Raw genomic sequence first — 23,958 nt, 5'->3', positions numbered from 1 at the left:
CCCTCTCCCCTTCTTTTTTTTTTTTTTTTGCGGGGCAATGGGGGTTAAGTGACTTGCCCAGGGTCACAGAGCTAGTAAGTGTCAAGTGTCCGAGGCCACATTTGAACTCAGGTCCTCCTGAATCCAGGGCTGGTACTTTATCCACTGCGCCACCTAGCTGCCCCTACTTTGATCTTAATAATTTCTCTTCTCTCAGTTTAGAAATAATTTCCCCTCTAGGTTCACAGAGTATACCCAAGGAAAAAATTTGGGTATCTTGTACCCAAGCCCTGTCCCTAGATATGATGTCTGCCACAGGGATAACCCAATGACCAAGGGATAACAGTGCCTAGCTGATGATGCTCACCTGGGGCATCTCTTCAGCAGATTCAGCAGACAGCAGCCCCCAGCAGGTGGTGCCTCTTTCCAACTTTCTAGTTCCTCCATTCTTGGCCTTCCCTTTCCCCTATCCCAAACCTTTCCCCCAAGCCATCCTTGGCTGCCTGGGGATTTGATGTCCTCATCTCACAGAACCTCAAAGAATGTCTGAAAAAGGCTGAGGAACAGTCCCAGAAGAAGGAGGAGCTACTGATGACCCTGGAGGAGAAACTGAGAGAACTGGAAGAGCAGTTGTTCAGGTAACTTGAATGAGTAGCTAAAGTGAGGGAAGGGAAAAGGCTTCAGGATCTGCAGGGGATTGGATGAATTGGCTTCCCAAGAGCATATTCTGAGAACCAGCACCATTCCCTATCTCTCCTGCTTTTCCATGTCCTCTGGGACATCAGTTTCTCTTTCTCTCAGTCTCTCCTGCATGATGTATCTCTATCTCTCACTTTCTCTCTCTTTTCTTCACTTTCCTTCTCTTTCTTTTTTCCTCTTTTTTTTTTTTTTTTGGCAAGGCAATGAGGGTTAAGTGACTTGCCCCGGGTCACACAGCTAGTAAATGTCAAGTGTCTGAGGCCGGATTTGAACTCAGGTCCTCTTGAATCCAGGGCCAGTTCTTTATCCACTGCGCCACCTAGCTGCCCCCGCCTCTTCTTTTTCTTCTTCTCTCCTTTCTCTCCACTCTTTCCTTCCCTCTATTTCCCCTTTTTCCTTCTCGCTATTTCTCTGTCTGTCTCTCTTGCTGTCTCTTTCTCTATATATATTTCACTTTCTCTCTCTTCTCTTTCCTTCTCTTCCCTCTCTCCTCTTCTTTTTCTTCTCTCTCTCCACTCTTTCCTTCCTCCATCCCCCCCGCCTTTTCCTTCTCTCTATTTCTTTCACTGACTCTCCTTCCTCTGGCTCTGGCTTCCTCCCTGTTTCTCTCAGTCCTCTCCTTCCCCCTCCCCCTCTGTCTCACTGTCTGACTCTCTCTCCCTCCTTCTATCTCCAGACACCTAATATCAGCTTTGCCTCACTCCATGCCTGCAGGGGTTCAGTGTAAGTCTGACAGCCAGTGAAACTCAGCCAGCTGTGATTTAGGCTGAGTCAATGAGTCAGTCAGTCATCATACTTCTATTGACTATCTACTTAGAAGTGATGAGAAATCTCAATAAGTCTAACATCACACTTTTAAGTTTGGCTAGGATTTTTTTTTTATTTTTAAGTGTCATCAGTTAGACATCCTGCCAACTCCTGCCACTGGGCCAGCAGAGGCAAAGACTGATGATTCATGCTGGGGAGGGGCCCATTTCACCTATTGATAGAATCATACAATGTCAGAGCTAGAAAAGACTTTTAGAGATTATTTAATCCTACTGTCACCTCCCCATTTTATGGGCAAGGAAACACATCTGAGGGAGGAAGGGAGTCACCCAAAATTACGCAGAAGGTAACCAGAAGAGCCGGGATTCATCCTTTCTAATGCCAAGTTTTTGCAATGGCTTTTAAATAATACTGATCCAATCAGAAAACCCTCCATGACTGAAATTGGTCTCATGGTAACAATGAAAGATTTCTCTTGCTAGGGACTCTAAGAGGAGCCAAGTCCCAAGAGTCCTGGATGTAAAACCAGGAGGGTACTAAGTTGTAATCTTGCCTCAGAAACTTGCTAGCTATGTGACTAGGGATGTCATGTAATCTTTCTGAGCCTCAGTCTCCTCCTCTGTAAAATAGGGATGATGAGGATAACAACACCCCCCCCCATAATACCTACCTCAAAGGATTGTTGTGAGAATCAGGAAAGGTAGAGCATGAAATGTGCCTTGTAAACTTTGAAGTACAATACAACTGCCAACTATTATTTACGAAGATGATAGGTACCAAGTAAGCACATAGCATGTGAAGATAGTTTACATAAGAAACATAGTCTCAAAGAGCAAATTCTTCCAGTTAAAACGCTAAGAAGATTTATGATAATGGCATCACCAAAAGCACATACGATGCCATCAATTTGAAACATTTTATAATTTTTATCTTATTATTCCTAGCTACATGAGCACCCTGAGATTTGTAGACTTTTCTTTGATTTTTCGTGCTCTGGCTACAAAAAGCTATCTCTCAAGGGTGCTCTGCATTTCATAAACGGCCCTTACATTGATAAACAGTCATTTTCTGCCTTTTATGATATGGTCGATTTCACTTTTTGTAGTATTATTCGATGATTGCTATTTCTAGAATCTTTCAAATCTCTCCTTGAAGAAAGTATTGATGATACACAGATGAGAGGCTTCTGAGTAGATTGTCACCCTACCGATGGAAAAGGGGGGAGGTCACACAGGATTGAAAGCCATCATGTATTTTTCTTCACTTCTTGTCTTGCCATAGCAAAATAATTCATCACCTGGTGGCCAACTTACTGCTGAAGATTGTCATTAAACCATCTACTAGCTAAAATAAAAGTCAAGATTAACCATAGATTAGAATAGAGAATAAAAATAGGAAGGCATGTAAGCAAATACAATAGTTTCAGACTGACCTGTTCAAAAGAGGTATTTACCCTGATAGAGAAAATGAATAAAGAAAAAGACATTAACTCATACTATCACCATTTCCTGCAGAAGTTTAACTGGCAAAAAGCAATTGCCTCAGGGCAACTAGGTGGCACAGTGGATAGAGCACCAGCCCTGGAGTCAGGAGTACCTGAGTTCAAATCCAGCCTCAGACACTTGACACTTACTAGCTGTGTGACCCTGGGCAAGTCACTTAACCTCAATTGCCTCACTAAAAAAAAAAAAAAAAGGCAATTGCCTCAATACAGAGGCCAAAAGATACTCAGCCAACAAATATTTGATCTTCTAATACAGTAAATAAACATGGAAGCTTAGGACAATACCTATACGGTATTTAAACTTTGCAAAATGTTACAGGAAAGGTGATAAAATGCTACAAGTAATATCACATATCTCTCTCTCTCTCTCTCACACACACACACACACACACACACACACACACACACAAATAAAGGGTGCTGGAAGGAAAAACCAGTGTGAAGAAAACGTGGTGCAAAACCCAAACGATAGAGATCATCCCAAGAGCTGAAATTTTGAAAGCACTAAGAAACCTATTTTTAAGTTATCTGAAAGGGAAAAGGGAAGGAGAGCAGGGACATCATCATGGGGAGGGGGGGGTGAGTAAGAGGAAATGGACAGTTTTATTACCTCAAAAAAGGTAATCAAGATGATATTAGTGACCACCAACCCAATGTCTACTTTCTCACCCCTATGAAATTCTTTTTTTTTGGGGGGGGGGGGGTGCAGCAATGAGGGTTAAGTGATTTGCCCAGGGTCACACAACTAGTAAGTGTCAAGTGTCTTTGGTCAAATTTGAATTCAGGTCCTTCTGAATCCAGGGCCGGTGCTTTATCGACTGCACCACCTACCTGCCCCACCTATAAAATGTTTATGAAAATAATCTATACGTGTATTAAGGTTAGTCAATAAAAACATGAAAAGAGAAGAGAGGCTTCCTCAAATGATTTTCTATGCCAGACCACATCTTTACAGTAGTACAAATAACTGAACAGCTGTAGTATATAACAATGTTTATTGTTTATCGGTTTTTTAAAAATTGTAATGAGTATATTTTAGTGTATATATATTAGTATATAAATCCCTAATTAGTATATTTTTAAAATCCATAATTAGAATAATTTTAAATTTTTAAAATCCTTAATTAGTATAAAATATGGCCTAAGTCGGATATCTTTTAAGCGTAGAGTCTCTCATGGACACATCAAGATCATAAAAGATTCCTTGACATTCAAAAACATAGAAATAACTTGCACACAATCTTCTAATTACCAACATTAATTGAGGAATAAAACAAGGAGGCAAAGGCTTGTCAAAGGTGTTTGCTACAGTGATGGAAAATGCCTTGAAGAAGTCCAAATGCAAAAGGGATTCCTTAATATTAGGTGAGGGCTTCCAAATGCAGATTTGTAAATGACATTGCACTGATCGCCTCAAGTTCTAGCATAGTACATGGCCATCTCGTGGGATAGATTTGTCAGCCAAAAAATTCACACAGGAAAAACCATATGGACAAGGAATACCTATAGTCCAGATTATGGCATACAATTGGATGGACAACCTATTGAGAAAGTCCAACCCATTAATCTAGAAGCAGTAACTAGACACCTTCTGTTTTCTGGGCCCTGTGCTAAGCACTGGGCACGAAGAGGTAAGAATGAAACTTCTCTGCCTCCCAACGGAGGTCCTCTCCCAGAAGGAACTAACATTCGAGCAGGAGAAATAGCACATACATAAATAAGTGTGCACAAAATCGATTTTTAAAAATTCAAAATATATATTTTATGAGGAAGGACACTAGTAGTAGTTGGCAGAGGGGGGAGGCCGGGATCAGGAAAGCCTTCATGTGGAAGGTGATTTGTAGCACTATGAAGTAAACAAGAGATTTAAAACAGGGGAGGTGAGAAGAAAATATATTCCGGATAAGGAGGAAAGCTAGTGCAAATGTGCAGAGATGGAGCTGGAATGGATGAGGAAGGAAAGTCTGGAAGAGGGTTAGGTTTGAGGGGAAAGAAAATGAGCTTTTAGATCTGCTGAGTTTAAGAATTGAAATATCCAAAGATCATTGGACTGAAAATTTGGATTCAAATCATGGTTCTGACACATACTAGTTGGATGACCCAAGGAAAATCACTTCACCTCCCTGGGTTTCAGTTTCTTCACATCTATGTTATCTTAGCATGATTTTCATCATGTCAAGAAACAATTCTATCCCTGCCTCCGGCTCCTGATGCCTTTCCCCATCCAGATGCCAGGAGCAGAAGACCCAACTAAAGGTAGAGCTGGAGCAAAGACAACAGGAGGCTGAGAAGAGAGAAGACCAGTACCAAGAAGAACTCAAGGAGCAGCATGAGCTGGTCCGAGCCATGAAGAGACGTGTGGTGGAGCTGATTCAGTAAGGGATAGGAGACATCCCATCAGTAAGGGGATGGAGTAGGAGGTTGGGTATGGAGGGAATAGACCTAGGGCTTGGGACATGAGAGGGAAACGTGGCCTGTGGGAGTGAGAAGGAATGTGGAAAGGATTAAAGGAGACATAAGTGATAAAAAAAGACCCAATCTGTTCATCACTAGTAGTACCCCCTTCTTCCCAACCACAGCTTCTGTGTAGGTCTCAGTGGAAAGTGGGGGCTCTAGGGTATTTGCTCACCAGCCTCAATCAACAAATATTTATCAGATATGTTCTGCATAGCACTGCAATGATGGTGCAGTACTACTACAATGTAGTAGTAGTAGTAGTAGTAATAATAATAATAATAATAATACCTGGCCCCTGCCCTCAAAAAGCTTACAATCTAGTTGGAAAGAGAAAGACCCATGACACTTAAAAAATATTATTAGTAATACAATGCTGTGTATAGGTGGTAGGGATAGGGACTGGACTTGTGATTTCATTGGTATAGAGAACTCCCTCTACCAATGCACATTGTCACCTTCTCCATAGCATGTAGTCTTAGAGTTGCCTAGCCTACTGAAAGGTTAGGATTTGCCCAAGGTTGTAGAGCCAGTGTGGGTCTGAGGCAAGACTTGAACCTGGTTCTTTCTGGATCTGAGACCCAGCCTTCTATCCACTACACCATGATGCTAGATTATTCAATGAATGTTGGATGAGTTCCAAAAAGGGAAATCTTTATGCATGGGAATGGTTGAAAAAAGCCTTGTAGAGGAGACAGGGCTTAAGTCTTTAGCTCTGGATGATAGTAATCATTTCAAAAAGTAGTCCCTGGCCTCAAAGAGCTTATTATTCTAGTTAAGAGGAAAACCTGTACATACACTGACTGAGAAATGAGACTAATACAGGCTAATACAGTAGCACAGAGTTTCGGAGGAAGAAGATGTCTCCTTTGGCTTTGTCTACCGGACCAGAACTGGCCTCTAACCTGAGGATGACCAATGCTGAACAGAGCAGGCTAGACACGAATGAGTAAGGAGGCTTTAATTTCAAAGTGAGGAAAATGGCTTGCAAGCAACAAAGGGCTATAGACATATGTGCCAGGGGACCCGAGGCATTGTGAGATCTCAGTGCCTACGGTGAGCTGTAGCCCTGACAATGAGGGGGTAACAGCAACAATGTGACAAGTTTGATTCGTGGCAGGACTTCATGACTGGAACATGGGTACTTGTCCAAGCTCAGAGAACACCTGGTAATACAATAACTGTGTGATTTTTGCCAGAGGCTGAAATCATCCAGAGGGTGAGTGCAAAGGATTGTTGTCTTGCCAAGCTCAGGGTACAGTTTGCTTGCTGGGCCTTAGCTCTGGAAAACAGGGGTCTCCTAATATTCTGTCAGCTTCAGTCATCAGGAAAGGTTTCATGAAAGGGGTAGAGCTGGAGTTGGACCTTGAGAGCTATGCCTATTTAAATAGCCCAAGTAGAGATCTCAGTTCCCTAGGGATTCACTGACAGACCTCAGTCCCCATTTCCCCTCTTCTTTTCTGTCCTTCCTTCCTCAATCTAATTCTCTCTGTCCCTTCCTTCTAGGGAAAAAGACAGCCTATGGCAGAAGACTGAGCATCTCTCTTCCCTGGCCCCTCAGCTCTGTGTAGTCTGTAATAAGATCTTTGGCCGTCTGTCTAGGAGATATAAATGCAGGTAAGGGCAAGGGGGGTGTCCTTCTAAGACCTCCATACTTCCTCCCAACCTCCTTCTCCTTCTGACTTCAAGACAGTGGGAAATGCAAGAAGAGAAAGTAGAAACAGGCAGCATTGTGAGGTTATCCTTTCACTACACGCATCCTTGATCGCACCCTGATCACACCCAGGACTAGTTCTGGGCTTCTCAGGAGGGCAGAACAACCATCCCTGGAAAGGATTAAGATGGTAGACATGAGTGATAAACTGAAAATGAAAGGATTCAGGGAAAGGCAAGGGATTATGTAGCCTAGCAATTAGTTGACTGATTCAGGGGCTTCTCATCTCTCATGGGATTTCTTTGACAGAAGGTAGAATGTTCAAGCTGTCTTCCACCTCCACTGAGAATATATTAAGGGGAAATACAGTAAGAGAGAAGACATTGAGATATGAAGAGAACTTGTCAGTTAGGGAATGGAAAACATTAGAAAACAGGGAATAAGGGCATCTGAAAAGCTTGAGAAAACAAAAGCAAGGCCTAATGCTCAAAAGGACAAGGGGCAGGGGCCAGGGCTGTTCTGGTGAAAGGGAGTAGACAGAATGACCTCTAGGAATCACCTGGGATTCTGGCACGTATGGTTCATACACACTATTGCCCTTGGCATCAATTTCACTGCCCAACTCAGGCCCATAGAACAGAAATCCTCGCTCTCCTTTCTCCATCTGATTTTTTATAATCTTTTTTTTTTGTGGGTCAATGGAGGTTAAGTGACTTGCCCAGGGTCACACAGCTAGTAAGTGTCAAGTATCTAAGGCCGGATTTGAACCCAGGTACTCCTGAATCCAGAGCCAGTGCTTTATCCACTGTGCCACCTAGCTGCCCCTCTCCATCTGATTTTGCTGACCTCTACTTAACTAGAGGGCTCTGAATCCCCACAGACTCTGCGGAGGCCTTGTCTGTTATGCCTGTTCTGTGGATTACAAGAAGAAAGAACGATGTTGTCGATCTTGCCACCAGAAGGGAGAAACCTAGATCATCCAAGGCAAGATCCTACTTCAGGACTGGTCTTCTCCCTATTTTAAGATCCTTGGACCAGAAGCCCCAGGTCCTTTCCTTGATGACCTTCTTGTCGCCTCACTGGCCAAGGCGATTCAGAGAGACAAGGTCTCTGCTCTCTCGGAACAGAAAACACTGTCTTAGATTGTGCTCAGAAAACACTATATGTAGGGGAGCACTGGAAGACAGTTCATTGGATTGTAATTTTCATGTATGTATTTAAATAGTTTTTTGGTTTGGGGGGGTTGAGGGTTTGTTTGGTTGTTGTTGTTGTTTGTTGTTTTTTTGCATGGGGCAATGAGTGTTAAGTGACTTGCCCAGGATCACACAGCTAGTAAGTGTCAAGTGTCTGAGACTGGATTTGAACTCAGGTCTTCCTGAATTCAGGGCCGGTGCTTTATCCACTGCGCCACCTAGCTGCCCCCTTAAATAGTTTTAAATGAATAACCATTTAAAAATTATATACATAAAACAGACTGTCTCTGGAGAGAATGGACTCCTCTTTATTGGAGGTCTTCAAGCAAACATCATCAGGTTTTGTGTATGGGAATTGTTTTGGAGGTGTGGATAGGACTAGATGGTTGCTGAGGGCCTTTTTATGTCTGAAAGTCTAAGGATCTACAAAAAATTCCAGTGTAACCTATGGATTTCTGAGCAAACTCACTCTTTCACAAATGTCTCAGATACCAGTTCTTTGTAATTCAAGGATAATGATAATAACAACCCACATTTACATAGTGCTTTAAAGAATACCTCCCTTACAATATTCTTATAGGCTATCTAGTTTAAATAATAGTATTCACATCTTACAGATTAGAAAAGTGAAATCCCAAGATGACTAATGTAGAAATATGTTTGATGTGATTGTACATATACAACCTATATCAGACTTCTTTCCGTCTTGGGGAGGAGGGAGGGAAGGGAGGGGGGGAGAAAAGGAAAATTTGGAACTAAAAATACAGTGAAAACAAATGTTGAAAACTATCCTTATATGTAATATGTAACTGGAATATAATAAAATTAAATTTAAAAAATGAAATCCAGATATTGTAAATTACTTGTCCAGTTTTAGGTTATACAACTAAGACTCAAACCCAGATCTTTTGACCACAAGATTACTACATGGGTCTTTGAACATCAGTCCATTCAAGTACCTGTTGTAGGATCTGTGTGAAACCAGCCTTCTCACAAGTCCTTGTGTAGATTAAATGAGATAATATTTGTACTAGTACAGTGCCTTGGTACATAGTAGGTAGGTGCTACATAAATTCTATCACCACCACCACTATCATTTATGTAGGGAATCTGAGTTGGACAAACAGGAAAGACACATGAACAGAAGACAAGGGTCTATATATAGGTCCTGTCCACCCACACTAGTGGCATGTATCAGTCACAAGAATGAACCACAAAATCTTAGTTTTATAAAGAAATTTATTAGGTTGTTTGGTAGAGGAAAGTCAGAAGAAGACTACCTCCACAAGTCTTTGTGAGGTTACATTATGTAGAGTTCAGACAAGGGCTTAAAGACATTTACCTGATTGGTAGTAGGTAGCGTCTAAGAGAAGTTCAGTTTGAGATATGTATCAGCAGGTTAAGTCAATTTAATTTGGGGAACCCAAAACAAGACCTGAATGAACCCCAAAGAGGCACTGGGTGGGATCTAAGCATTCCTTACAACCATCCATCTTCCTTGGAGTATTTCTGTGGTCTACTTGACCTCTACAATAAGCTTTTTGGGTTCACCAGTTGCCTAGCCACATAAAGACAGGTTTAGCAATATTAATATAGGATAAAGAAACATTTTTTCCAAAATCCTCTTTTGGGGCTTATCAAAGCCCAACATTCTTATATGTAGAGAGCAAAATTACAGAAGTAGAAATCTGGGATATGGTTTCAAAGGGCATTCATTAAAATAATCCAACTTAGGGGGCAGCTAGGTGATACAGTGGATAAAGCACCAGCTCTGGATTCAGGAAGACCTGAGTTCAAATATAGCCTCAGACACTTGACACTTACTAGCTGTGTGACCCGGGGCAAGTCACTTAACACTCATTGCCCCGCAAACGAAATAAATAAATAAAACATTTTTTAAAAGCACAACTCAATGGCATTCTCCTCACCACCTATCTTATATAGAGATTGACAGAACTCCTTTAGGATGGGTAGGAGCCAGATTAATAAGAAACTTTTCTCAATGTCGCATAGTCAGAAGAATCAATTTGAATAAGTCTCCAGTGTCAGGAGACTTAAACTTATAATAGGAAACAAGTGTACTATGGTTGTGAACATCAGAAAAAAAATCATAATACCATGCTTCCTTCAATGTTATAAAGGTTGAATAAACTTAGGTAAATAAAGTCATGGTCTCATACATCCTTTGAGGAAACAAACCTTGTTAAACAGACTTGTAATGTTAGCTCTTTTCATATTCCAAGCCCTCTGATCCCTTAAAGTGGAAGCTGCTAAATCTTGTGTGATCCTGACTGTGTTCCATAATATTTAAATTGTTTCTTTCTGGCTGCTTGCAATATTTTCTCCTTGACCTGGGAGCTCTGGAATTTGACTGTAAAATTCCTGCAAGTTTTCATTTTGGGATCTCTTTCAAGAGGTAATCAGTGGATTTGTTCCATTCCTATTTTACCTTCTGGTTATAGGATATCAAGGAAGTTTTGCTTGATAATTTCTGAAATATGATGTCTAGAATCTTTTTTTTTAAAGTGATGACTTTCAGGTAATCCAATATTCTTAAATTATCTCTCCTCAATCTGTTTTCCTTATCAGGTGTTTTTCCAATGAGATATTTCACATTTTCTTCTATTTTTCATGATTTTTATTTTTTTTAATTGTTTCTTGGTATCTCTTGGAGTCATTCTCTTCCATTTTCCCAATTTTAATTTTTAAGAATTATTTTCATCAGTGATTTTGTAACTCTTTTTCCATTTGGCCAATTCTATTTCTTAAGGAGTTCTTTTCTTCAGTGCATCTTTGTGCCTTTTACCACTTAACCAATTCTGGGTTGTTGTTTTTTTGTTTTTGCTTTTGCAGGGCAATGAGGGTTAAGTGACTTGCCCAAGGTCACACAGCTAGTAGGTGTCAAGTATCTGAGGCCGGATTTGAACTCAAGTCCTCCTGAGTCCGGGGCTGGTGCTTCATCCACTGTGCCACCTAGCTGCCCCCTTTTTTTGTTTTTTCTTTCTTTCTTTCTTTCTTGTGGGGCAATGAGGGTTAAGTGACTTGCGCAAGCTCACACAGCTAGTAAGTATCAAGTGTCTGAGGCCAGATTTGAACTCAGGACCTCCTGAATCTAGGGCCGGTGCTTTATCCACTGTGCCACCTAGCTACCCCCTGGGGTTTTTTTAATTGTTATTTTCTTCAGTATTTTTGTGCCTTATTTACCAAGTTGTTGACTCTTTTTTCATAATCTTCTTGTACCACTCTTATTTCTTTTCCCAATTTTTCCTCTACCTCTTTTATTTGATTTTTTTAATCTTTTTGAACTCTTCCAGGAATGCTTTTAGGGCCTGAGATCAATTCACATTTTTCTTTAAAGCTTTGCATATTGCTATTTTGACTTCGTTGTCTTCTTCTAAGTTTGTGTCTTGATCTTCCCTATTATCATAATAACTTTCTATTGTCAGGTTCCTTTTTCATTGTTTGCTCATTTTTAACCTATTTCTTGACTTTTAACTTTATATTAAAGTTGGACTCTGCTCTTGGAGTGGAGGGGGTACTGTTCCAAGCTTCAGTCCTTTCTTGCTGCTGTTTTTAGATCTAGCACTGGGGGTCTGTAGGATTTTGGTTCTTCCAAGGTGATATGCTCCAAAGAGAGGTGTGGTCCCTGCTCTCCTAGCCTATGCTCTGGTCTTTACTCAGGAACGGACCTTGTTCCCCTATAGCCACCAGAGGCAGCACTCCTGATGGCCCTGTGAGCTGAGAGTTCCTGAAGCTTGCCAATGCAGCCACCCTTGAGATTTCGCCTGTACTACCTGTGCTGCCTTCCTGGAGCTTTGGAAAGATAGATTTGAAAAAAATATCATTTTTTTAAAATCTCCTCAAGATAAGAAATATATGAGAAACTTTCTGGAGAATTGCTTATTAGCGATTTCAGACAATGTTCTAACAAATTTTAATATTTACTAAGTCAAAACTATAGAAATAAATTTGCAACATGGAATCATTTGAGCATAGCATACTAAAATTCTGTCCTTGAAGGACCATTAGAAATATATGTCCCGGGGGCGGAGCCAAGATGGCGGAGAGGAAGCAGCAAGCTGCCTGAGCTCTCCTTCTGTTCCCTCAAAACGAACATTAAATCAAGCCTCTGGACGGATTCTGAAACTACAGAACCTGCAAAGAGACAGAGAGACACAGTCCTCCAACCAGAGATAATTTAGAAGACTTCAGGAAAAGGTCGGTCTGACTCGGGCAAAAGGGAGGCCCAGCGCAGGGCAGCAACCCAGCGCCGAGGGGGGTCGGGGCAAATCAGCAGGAGCTGCGGGTCACAGCCGAACAACTGAGGCTCCCGGAACCTGGTTCAAAAATCTGGTGGCCAAGAAGGACAGTGGAAAAACTTACCTGTACTGGCCGAGAGGGCCACGAACGGCGGGATCAGACGCCGGGGTCTGGCGCCTGGCTGGCCGAGCACAATCAGACAGGAAGTGCAGGACAGGGGATCTCCACACACCATAAAGGCCTCAGAGTAAAAGCCCGGTCACACAGCACCTATACACCTGCACAAGAAGCCCAAAACAGGGACCCTGGTGCCCCCAGAGCAGACCTCAACTTAAAGAATAAATAAATAAGCTGCAATAATGAGTAAGAAGCAAAAAAGAGCCCTCTCCATTGAGAGCTTCTGTATCAATAGGGAAGAAGCCAACACAAACTCAGATGAGGACAATAGCCTCAAATTGTCTACATCTGAAGCCTCACAAGGGAAGGTGAATTGGTCGCAAGAACAAAAAGCCTTCCTGGAAGAGCTCAAAAAGGATTTTAAAAATCAATTGCAAGAGGTAGAAGAAAAAATGGGGAGAGAAATGAAAGCAACACAAAAAAACTATGAAAAAAGAATCAGCAGCTTAGAAAAGGAAGCTGAAGAAAACAAAGCCTTAAAAAATTCATTTGGCCAAATGGAAAAAAAGCTGCATAATCTCACTGAAGAAAACAATACCTTAAAAAATTCACTTAGCCAAACGGAAAAAAAGGTACATAATCTCACTGAAGAAAACAATACCTTAAAAAATTCACTTAGCCAAATGGAAAAAAAGGTGCATAATCTCACTGAAGAAAACAATGCCTTAAAAATTAAAGTGGGACAGTTGGAAGAAAAGGAATCCATGAGACACCAAGAATCGGTCAAGCAGAATAAAAAAAATGAAAAAATAGAAGAAAATGTGAAATACCTCATTGGAAAGACAACTGATCTGGAAAACAGATCGAGGAGAGACAATTTGAGAATCATTGGACTGCCTGAAAGCCATGACCAGAAAAAGAATCTAGATACCATATTCCAGGAAATTATTAAGGAGAACTGCCCTGATATCATAGAATCAGAGGATAAAATCATCATTGAAAGAATCCATCGATCACCTCCTGAAAGAGACCCCAAAAGGAAAACTCCAAGGAATATTGTAGCCAAATTCCAGAATTATCAGGTGAAGGAGAAAATACTCCAAGCAGCCAGAAAGAAGCAATTTAAATATCATGGAGCCACAGTCAGGATTGCTCAGGACCTGGCAGCTTCAACATTAAAGGACCGCAAGGCTTGGAATATGATATTCCGGAAGGCAAAGGAGATTGGATTGCAGCCGAGAATCTATTACCCAGCAAAAATGTGCATTTTCTTTCAGGGGAAAAGATGGACATTTAATGACATTGGGGACTTTCAATCTTTCCTGGTGAAAAGACCAGAACTGAATAGAAAATTTGATCTCAACATACAAGACTCAAGAGAAGTTTAAAAAGGTAAACAGAGGGGGAAAAAAAAGTTACCCTATTAGGTTAAACTGTTTATATCCCTACACAGGAAGATAATACTCATAACTCTTAAGAACTGTAAATGTATTTGGGCAGAGAGAAGGACTTTATATAGAGGGGATAAATATAAATTGTCTTTGATGTGATGATACAAAAGAATTAAGGGGATAAAAAGGGAGTCTATGGGGAGGAGAGGAAAGGGGAGGTGGAATGGGATGAATTATATCATATGAAGAGGTGGAAAAAAACCTATTATAATAGAGGGAAAGAAAGGAGGGGGGAACATGGTTTCAACCCTATTCTCATTAGATTTGACTCAAAGAGGGAATAACATATACGTTCATTGGGATAAAGAAACTTAACTCACTCTTTAGGGAAACAAAAGGGGAAGGGAAAGGGGGGACTGAGAAGGGAGGACAAAAGCAAGGGAGAAAAGGGTAAAGAAAAGAGAGGGGGGTGATAAAAAGGGAGGGCAGATTGGGGGAGGCAGGGGTAAGAAGTAAAACGTCGGTGAGGAGGAATAGGGTGAAAGAAGGGGGGAAAAGTACAAAGGGGGTAAATAGAATGGAGGGGAATAGACAGTCAGTAATAATAACTGTGAATGTGAATGGGATGAACTCTGCTATAAAACGGAAGCGAATTGCAGAGTGGATTAAAAACCAGAACCCTACAATATGCTGTTTACAAGAAACACATTTGAAGCAGAGAGATACACACAGAGTAAAGGTAAAAGGCTGGAGCAGAATATATTATGCCTCAGCTAAAGTAAAAAAGGCAGGGGTAGCAATCCTTATCTCAGACAAAGTGCAGGCAAAAATAGATCTCATTAAAAGAGATAAGGAAGGAAATTACATCTTACTTAAAGGTACTATAGATAATGAAGTAATATCAATATTGAATATGTATGCGCCAAGTGGTATAGCATCCAAGTTCTTAGAGGAGAAGTTAAATGAGTTACAAGAGGAATTAGATAGTAATACTATACTAGTGGGGGATCTGAATCTCCCCCTCTCAGAATTAGATAAATCTAGCCAAAAAATAAATAAGAAAGAAGTGAAAGAGGTGAATAGATTACTAGAAAAGTTAGACATGATAGATGTCTGGAGAAAATTGAATGGGGATAGAAAGGAATATACCTTTTTCTCAGCAGTACATGGCACATTTTCAAAAATTGACCATGTATTAGGGCACAAAAACATCATAGTCAAATGTAGAAAGGCAGAAATAGTAAATGCATCCTTCTCAGATCATGATGCAATAAAAATTACATGTAAGAAAGAGCCAGGGAAAAGTAGAATGAAAATCAATTGGAAACTAAATAATTTCATTCTAAAGAATGAATGGGCCAAACAAGAAATCATAGAAACAATCAATAACTTTATCCAAGAGAATGACAATAATGAGACAACATACCAAAATCTATGGGATGCAGCCAAAGCAGTGCTTAGGGGAAAATTTATAGCTCTAAATGCTTACATGAATAAAAAAGAGAAAGAGGAGATTAATGAATTGGGCATGCAACTTAAAAAGCTAGAAAAAGAACAAATTAGAAATCCCCAATTAGACACTAAATTAGAGATCCTGAAAATTAAAGGAGAAATCAATAAGATTGAAAGCAAAAAAACTATAGAACTAATCAATAAAACTAAGAGCTGGTTTTATGAAAAAACCAATAAAATAGATAAAATACTGGTTAATTTGATTAAAAAAAAGAAAGAAGAAAACCAAATTACCAGTATCAAAAATGAAAAGGGTGATGTTACCACCAATGAAGTGGAAATTAAAGCAATAATTAGGAAATATTTTGCCCAACTGTATGCCAATAAATTTGACAATCTAAATGAAATGGATGAATATTTACAAAAATACAAACTGCCCAGGTTAACTGAAGAGGAAATAAAATCCTTAAATAAACCCATATTAGAAAAAGAAATTGAACAAGCTATTAATGAACTCCCTAAGAAAAAATCCCCAGGGCCAGATGGGTTTACGGGTGAATTTTACCAAACATTTAAAGAACAATTAATTCCAATATTATACAAATTATTTGGAAAAATAGGTGAAGAAGGAGTTCTACCAAATTCGTTTTACGACACAAATATGGTGGTGATACCAAAACCAGGCAAAGCAAAAACAGAGAAAGAAAATTATAGACCAATCTCCCTAATGAATATTGATGCTAAAATCTTAAATAAGATATTAGCAAGGAGATTACAGCAAGTGATCACCAGGATAATACACTATGACCAGGTGGGATTTATACCAGGAATGCAGGGCTGGTTCAACATTAGGAAAACTATTAACATAATCAACCACATCAATAAGAAAACCAACCAAAATCATATGATTATCTCAATAGATGCAGAGAAAGCTTTTGACAAAGTACAGCACCCATTCCTAATAAAAACACTAGAGAGTTTAGGAATAGGGGGAGCTTTCCTTAGAATAATAAACAGTATCTACCTAAAGCCATCAGCAAGTATTATATGCAATGGAGATAAATTAGAGGCCTTCCCAATAAGATCAGGGGTGAAACAGGGATGTCCATTATCACCCCTATTATTTAATATTGTCCTAGAAATGTTAGCTTTAGCAATCAGAGAAGAGAAAGGAATTAAAGGAATTAGAATAGGCAAGGAGGAAACAAAACTATCACTCTTTGCAGATGATATGATGGTATACTTAAGGAATCCTCGAGAATCAAGTCAAAAATTACTTGAAACAATTAACAACTTTAGCAAAGTAGCAGGATATAAAATAAATCCACATAAATCATCAGCATTTCTATACATGACCAACAAAGTCCAGCAGCAAGAGATAGAAAGAGAAATTCCATTTAAAGTAACGGTAGGTAATATAAAATACTTGGGAGTCTACTTGCCAAGACAAACCCAGGAACTCTATGAACACAACTACCAAACACTCTTCACACAAATCAAATCAGATCTAAATAATTGGAAAGATATCAATTGCTCATGGATAGGCAGAGCTAATATAGTAAAAATGACAATACTGCCTAAATTAATTTACTTATTCAGTGCCATACCAATCAGGCTACCTAAAAATTATTTTATACAGCTAGAAAAAATAATAACAAAATTCATCTGGAAAAACAAAAAATCAAGAATATCCAGGGAAATAATGAAAAAAAATTCACAGGAAGGTGGGTTAGCGGTACCAAACCTGGAGCTTTACTATAAAGCGGCAGTCATCAAAACTATCTGGTACTGGCTAAAAAATAGAGTGGTAGATCAATGGAATAGGCTAGGCTCAGGAAATGCAGTAGTAAATGACACTAGTAATGTAGTGTTTGATAAACCCAAAGACTCCAGCTTCTGGGATAGGAACTCAGTATTTGACAAAAACTGCTGGGAAAACTGGAAGATAGTATGGCAGAAATTAGGCTTAGACCAACATCTTACACCTTATACTAAAATAAGGTCAAAATGGATACATGATTTAGACATAAGAGGTGATACCATAGGTAAATTAGGAGAGAAAGGAATAGTGTACCTATCAGATCTTTGGAAAGGAGAACAGTTTTTGACCAAACATGAGATAGAGTATATTATAAAATGCAAAGTGGATGATTTTGATTATATTAAATTAAAAAATTTTTGTACAAACAGAAGCAATGCATCCAAAATTAGAAGGGAGGCAGAAAGCTGGGAAACAATTTTTGAGGCCAGTGCTTCTGATAAAGGCCTCATCTCTAAAATATATAGGGAATTAAATCAAATTTATAAGAATCCAAGTCATTCCCCAATTGAGAAATGGTCAAAGGATATGAACAGGCAGTTTTCTGATGAAGAAACCAAAGCTATCTATTCCCATATGAAAAAATGCTCTAAATCTCTAATGATTAGAGAGATGCAAATTAAAACAACTCTGAGGTACCACCTGACACCTATCAGATTGGCTAAAATGACAAAAAAGGAAGATAATAAATGTTGGAGAGGCTGTGGGAAAATTGGAACACTAATGCATTGTTGGTGGAGCTGTGAGCTGATCCAACCATTCTGGAGAGCAATTTGGAATTATGCCCAAAGGGCGATAAAGCTGTGCATACCCTTTGACCCAGCAATCCCACTTTTAGGTCTTTTGCCCAAAGAAATCATGGAAGGGGGAAAGGGACCCACATGTACAAAAATATTTATAGCTGCTCTTTACGTGGTAGCAAGGAATTGGAAGTTGAGGGGGTGCCCATCAATTGGGGAATGGCTGGACAAGTTGTGGTATATGAATACAATGGAATACTATTGTGCTGTAAGAAATGATGAGCAGGAAGAGTTCAGAGAAACCTGGAGGGTCTTACGTGAGCTGATGATGAGTGAGATGAGCAGAACCAGAAGAACATTGTACACAGTATCATCAACATTGAGTGTTGACCTACTGTGATGGACTATATTCTTCTCACCAATGCAATGGTACAGAAGAGTTCCAGGGAACTCATGATAGAAGAGGATCTCCAAATCCAAGAAAAAAAAAGAAAGAAAGAACTGTGGAGTACAGATGCTGATTGAACCATATTATTTCTTTTGTTTTGGGTGCTGTTGTTTTTTTTTCTATTTTGAGGTTTTGCATCACTGCTCTGATCCTTTCTCTTGTAACAGGATTAATGCAGAAATAGGATTAATGTTATTATGTGTATATATATGTGTGTATATATATATCTATATGTATATGTATAGATATATATAGATATAACCTATATCAGATTACCTGCTGTCTAGGGGAGGGGGGAGGGAGGGGAGGGAGGGAGGGAGAAAAATCTGAAATTGTAAAGCATGTATAAACAAAAGTTGAGAACTATCTTTACATGTAACGGAAAAAATAAAATATCTCAAAAAAAAAAAGAAATATAAAAAAAAAAAAAAGAAATATATGTCCCAATCTTTAGAGCTTCATGGGCTCCAAAAAAGGATGGGAATGTGAAAATCCCATCACAACTCTTTAAAAGTGAGCTAATTAAAAGCTATGGTCTCTATAATTTGAGATACTTGCAACTAATGACCCTTTGGAAAACTGAAATTTCCAGAATTACCATTTGTGATTGTAAATCCAAGTTTGATTTGATTAAAGTTTGTTCTGAAACTAAACTATAATGTGGTCTCACTTATTTTTTCTTTTTTTAAAAAATGTTTTTATTTAAAGTTTTGAGTACCAAATCCTAGCCCTTCTTCCCTCCTTCCCCTCCCCTCTCCCTGAGGCAGTAAGCAATCAGATATAGTTTATACATGTGCAATTATGTAAGACACTTCCATATTAGTCATTTTGTATAAGAAGACTGAAATAAAAGAAAAAAATCAAAGGAAGAAAGTGAAAAATAGCATGCTTCAGTCTGTATTCAGTCAATATCAGTTCTTTCTCTGGATGTGGATAGTATGCTTCATCATTAGTCCTTTGGGATTATCTCAGAATATTGTACTGCTGAGAATAGATAAGTAATTCATAGTTCTTCATCAAACAATGTTGCTGTTACAGTGTACAATGTTCTCCTGGTTCTTTTCACTTCACTATACATCAGTTAGTGTAAGTATTTCCAGGTTTTTCTGAAATCATCTTGCTTGTTATTTCTTAAAAGCACAATATTCCATATTCCATTACAATCATATACCACAGCTTGTTTAGCCATTTACCAACATGGGCATCCCTTTGATTTCCAATTCTTAACCACCAATGTGGTCTCATTTAAAGTGAGATGTGGTCTCCTATTAGGATAGTTGTGGTAAATCAGAAAAATGCAAAATATTGCTATTTGGCATTAAGGCTATGTACCCAGATTAACAGAAGAGGAAATAGAATTCCTTAAATAACCCTATCTTAAACAAAAGAAACTGAACAAGTCAAATGTGAGCTCCCTAAGAAAAAATCACCAGGACCATCTGGATTTACAAGTGAATTCTACCAAATATTTAAATAATGATTAATTCCAATTCCAATTCTATGTAATCTATTTGGGGAAATTGGCAAAACAATTTGTCTGTGAAATATGGCTAATATGGAAATGTTTTTCATGACTACACATGTATAATCTGTATAAAATTCCTTGCTTTCTTAAGGGGGGGGAGGAAAAAAGATCATTTGAAATGTGATGTTTAAAATCTAAATTGTGGTCGCCTTAAATTAGAAGCTTTAGCACCAGTCCTTGTGCATTAAACATTTATTAAAGCATACAGATATTCCCATGGAGTTCAGAAAGTTAAGAAAAAAGCCTATTTAGCCTAGAGTTCCAGCCTGGTCTGGTTCTTTCTCAAGTCCTCTGCTACAAGCCTGCTTTAATCATGAGCTCTCTCCAGCAAGCTGATTGTGGAAGCTTTTTATAGGTCTGGAACAGAGGCAGTCCTTACACACTGCTTCATGCTGATTGGTTGGCATCATCCAAATCCATTGGTTCTGAAGGTGTTCTCAAGGTGTGATTACAATCCAGTTAACTTGAAGTAGGCTAATCAGCAGTTAATCACTCTCACTTGATTCAATCAGTCTAGATTAATCTCCAGGTGGGTCTTTGAGTATCTGCTAAATCTCATTATTTCATCACAGAAACTCAAAATGTTTTTTATAATGTTAAAAGTTTTATTTTACATTTAATTGAGAAAAATTAAATTAAATATAAAAACCCTTTAAACCATAATTTGGAAATTCACAGTAAAGATATATTTCAGTCACAATTTTACTCCCTAATTAGTTTATAATGCCAAAAAAATTCTACAAACTAGGGAAAAGATTTTCTTTTTTTTCTTGTCTGATTTTTATCTTTGCAAACTCCAACCCAGCCAGGGTTGCAAAAGTAGAAAGAAAGAATCTCAGAGTTTTCCCTCCTTATCTCCCACTGAAAAGCTAATAAAATGAGTCAGAGGAAGTAAATCCTCATTATTTTGTAGATAGCTTGGAAAGCTATTTTAGGTATGAGACTTCATTAGATTTTCCCACCCTTTGACACTCCCTTTCTGCTGGTAATTTACCAAAGTCTTTATGAGTGACTAGGTGTTTTTCAAAGTTCTCCAAGGTAAGTAAAACCTTGTGTTCCTAGAAAACTTCTGAAGTGGAAGTCTCATTAAAGTTCACCTCACTGTCTGCCAAATACAAGTTTCCCACTAACCTAGAGTGGTCCTAATCAGTTAACCAGGATAAGACAAGATCCAGCTATCTGATATAGAGGTTGAACTGGTGGCTGTTGGGAAAGCTACCATTATAGACCAGCTCTATGGGAGAGTTGAGGAGAAAGACAGGAAAAGAAATAGAAAAAAAAAAGAAAAAGTTCTACCAAAGGACCAGAGAAATCTAATTTTAACCAAATTTATAAGGCCTGGGGTGATTAATCAAGGGGTTACTCATTTTGTGAATCAGGGAAGCCTGAGTTAATTCTAACCCTGCCCAAGTCTTTCCCTGAGCTAATGCCATCACAGCCCCTTAATTTTCTAGATACCCAGGGTCTTCAGTCCTACCCCTCCCAATCCAAGATATTGACCATGTCCAATTTAAACTGGAGGTTCTCACCATATCAATCTGATCCTATATAAGTCAGTGCCACCCATATTCATTCCTAAAATCACAGAGACTTATTCAGCTTCCCTGGTCTGGAGAACCTTCGAGTTTAACTTGGGTTGATCACCAGGGAGATCCTACCACTGCTACCATGATAGTTAGTCACAAGAATGAACATCAATTATCTAAAATAGTTTTAGAAAGAAATTTATTAGTTCATTTGGTAGAGGAGGTTACATTATATAGAGTTCAGACGTGTATAAGGACATTTGTGTGATTGGCCTCACTAGGGCAGTGGGAAGTCTCCAAGAGAAGACCAGTAGATTAGTCAATTTAATTTGGGAAACCCAAAATGAAAATTTTGGGGGGCAGCTAGGTGGCACAGTGGATGAAGCACTGGCCCTGGATTCAGAAAGACCTGAGTTCAAATCCAGCCTCAGACACTTGATACTTGCTAGCTGTGTGACCCTGGGCATGTCACCCCCTTGCCTTTAGTAATATCAGAAGGACTGCCTGGAATCCCTATAAAGTAAAGAGGGGATGATCATATCTCAGAATTTTGTAGAAGGAATCTTAGAGCTTTGAGTAGACCCAAAATAAGACCTGGGCTAGATCTGAGCATTCCTTATAAGCATTCAGGTTTCCTATCTCTGAGGTCAGCCTGACCTCTACAATAAGCATTTTGGGTTAGAAAATTTTCTACCTACATAAATCTAGATTCAATAATATTAACAAAAGATAAATACTAAATGTTTTTGTCACACATGGTATGTCTTTAATCATAGGCTTCCAGAATTCAGACGCTATATCTATGTTCTGATGCATACAGGAGGCACTTAATAAAAGTAGTTTTATGAGGACTGTAGCAGTGCAACCGTATATTGACTTGATAAGTGCCGACAGTCAATTTCTCTGACTGTATAAACATAAGCAAATTATATGTAAAGACATCTGGAAACTATCACACCCCGAGAGGGCTTTTGGCACAATCCTCTTGAAAACCCGGTTTTAGAAGGTCTGTGTCTTCCTTTGAGCCCTGCTATATCTAGTGCTGGAGCTCTGGACTTAGTATCCAGTGCAGTCTCAGATACTTGCAAGCTGTGTGGCCCTTGGTAACTCACTTAAGCTCTTTCTGCCTCAGTTTTCTTATCTGTAAAAAAGGGGGTTGGATTTAATACCATCTAAGATCTCTTCCAGCTGTGAATCTATGATGCCATGCTTTTCCTGTACACGTTCAAAGGTCGGAGATTCCCCTGGAATAGGATTTCAGGCTATTCTATGAACCCTTTAACCTTCAACTTCCTCCCCACTCCATTTGGCCCCATGTCCTCCACTCATGTTGGCTAAGTCTCGTAGCTGTGACACAAGACTACACACCTCCTAAATAGCCATAGTCCAGCCCAGGGCCTCTCAAGTCCTGGTTGCTCAGAGTTGCATCTCATCCACAACTTATGGGGCAAGAGTTTCTCAACAATGGTTCCTCTCCCATGAAAGTCAGCAAGGGCTTTTGGTCTCTGGATGGCACAAGACTGATCCAGCTTCCTCATCAAGCTGAACAGGAAGATGTACAAGCACCAAGCCCAACAGCCTCCAGGCCAGGTACTCAATTCATTACAATGGACTAATCTATCGGAAGACTGTGGATACGAGTCAGCTACTGACAGCCAGGGCATGTTGAGTGGCTAAAAAAAAATAATAAAATTTAAAAAAAAAGAACAAGTCAGTAGAAGCCTGTCATCTTCCCATGAGAGGTCCACAACCAACAAGAATGCTTGGGGCCACACCCAGAAGAGTCCTCCATATCATTCACAAGAACAAATACTTGAAAGATCTCCACCTAGCTGCCCATTGATAGTTCAGTACTAGTTTTTGGACCCAGAAGTCAGAAATGGCAAGAAAGTAAACCCATCCTCCCCCCAAGAATAATACCTACGTGTGGTTCCACACTCCCTACCCCTACTTTTGACCAATAATCTGCCTGGAAAAAGAAAGTCAGTAAGGACTTCCTCTCATCGCTCTGTTGAAGATGGGCTGGGAGAAGGGTGGGTCAATTTAGGGGAGCTTTCCCCTACGTATCTGTGTTTGTGTTCCCTGTGTATCCCTGGAACAAGTCTTGAGCGACAGGTTCTGCCACATGTTCTTAAGGCCTTTGTCAAAGGAAGCACGAGGATTTAGGCAATGGTATCCGTGTTATAAGGTCACTGACAGCCAAGACCCTGTCAGCACTAGAACCTTGTTCTGACAGGTTGACAGATGCTGTGAATCAATGATGCCATGCTAAGAGGTCAGGAGACAAAAAGGCATGTTAGTCAATATCAGTTGATATCATCAATAGGGAAACCAATGAACAGGAGGAAAAGGGAGCTGTGTAGATATAGATTTCTTTATGTCTGTCTGTCTCTGTCTCTGTCTCTGTCTCTCTCTGTGTATCTCTGTGT

The 23,958-nt window shown here is 39.4% G+C and overlaps 1 protein-coding gene across 1 annotated transcript in view; it reads left to right on the top strand.

Annotated features, from left to right (window-relative positions):
* Positions 1 to 521: 521 nt before the first annotated feature.
* The window catches only part of LOC122749447 (C-X-C chemokine receptor type 2-like), a 46,188-nt gene continuing 22,751 nt past the window's right edge, over positions 522 to 23,958 (top strand). The window contains exons 1-3 of the mRNA XM_043995824.1: positions 522 to 617; positions 5,179 to 5,325; positions 6,911 to 7,021. Coding sequence (XP_043851759.1) covers positions 571 to 617; positions 5,179 to 5,325; positions 6,911 to 7,021 — 305 coding nt within the window. The 5' untranslated portion in view covers positions 522 to 570. The remainder of the gene's footprint in view (positions 618 to 5,178; positions 5,326 to 6,910; positions 7,022 to 23,958) is intronic.

This window comes from Dromiciops gliroides, chromosome 3, assembly GCF_019393635.1.
Source record: "Dromiciops gliroides isolate mDroGli1 chromosome 3, mDroGli1.pri, whole genome shotgun sequence".
Classification (NCBI taxonomy): Eukaryota; Metazoa; Chordata; class Mammalia; order Microbiotheria; family Microbiotheriidae; genus Dromiciops; species Dromiciops gliroides.
Note: the sequence above shows the minus strand (reverse complement) of the source record. Positions and strands in the feature narration are given on the sequence as shown.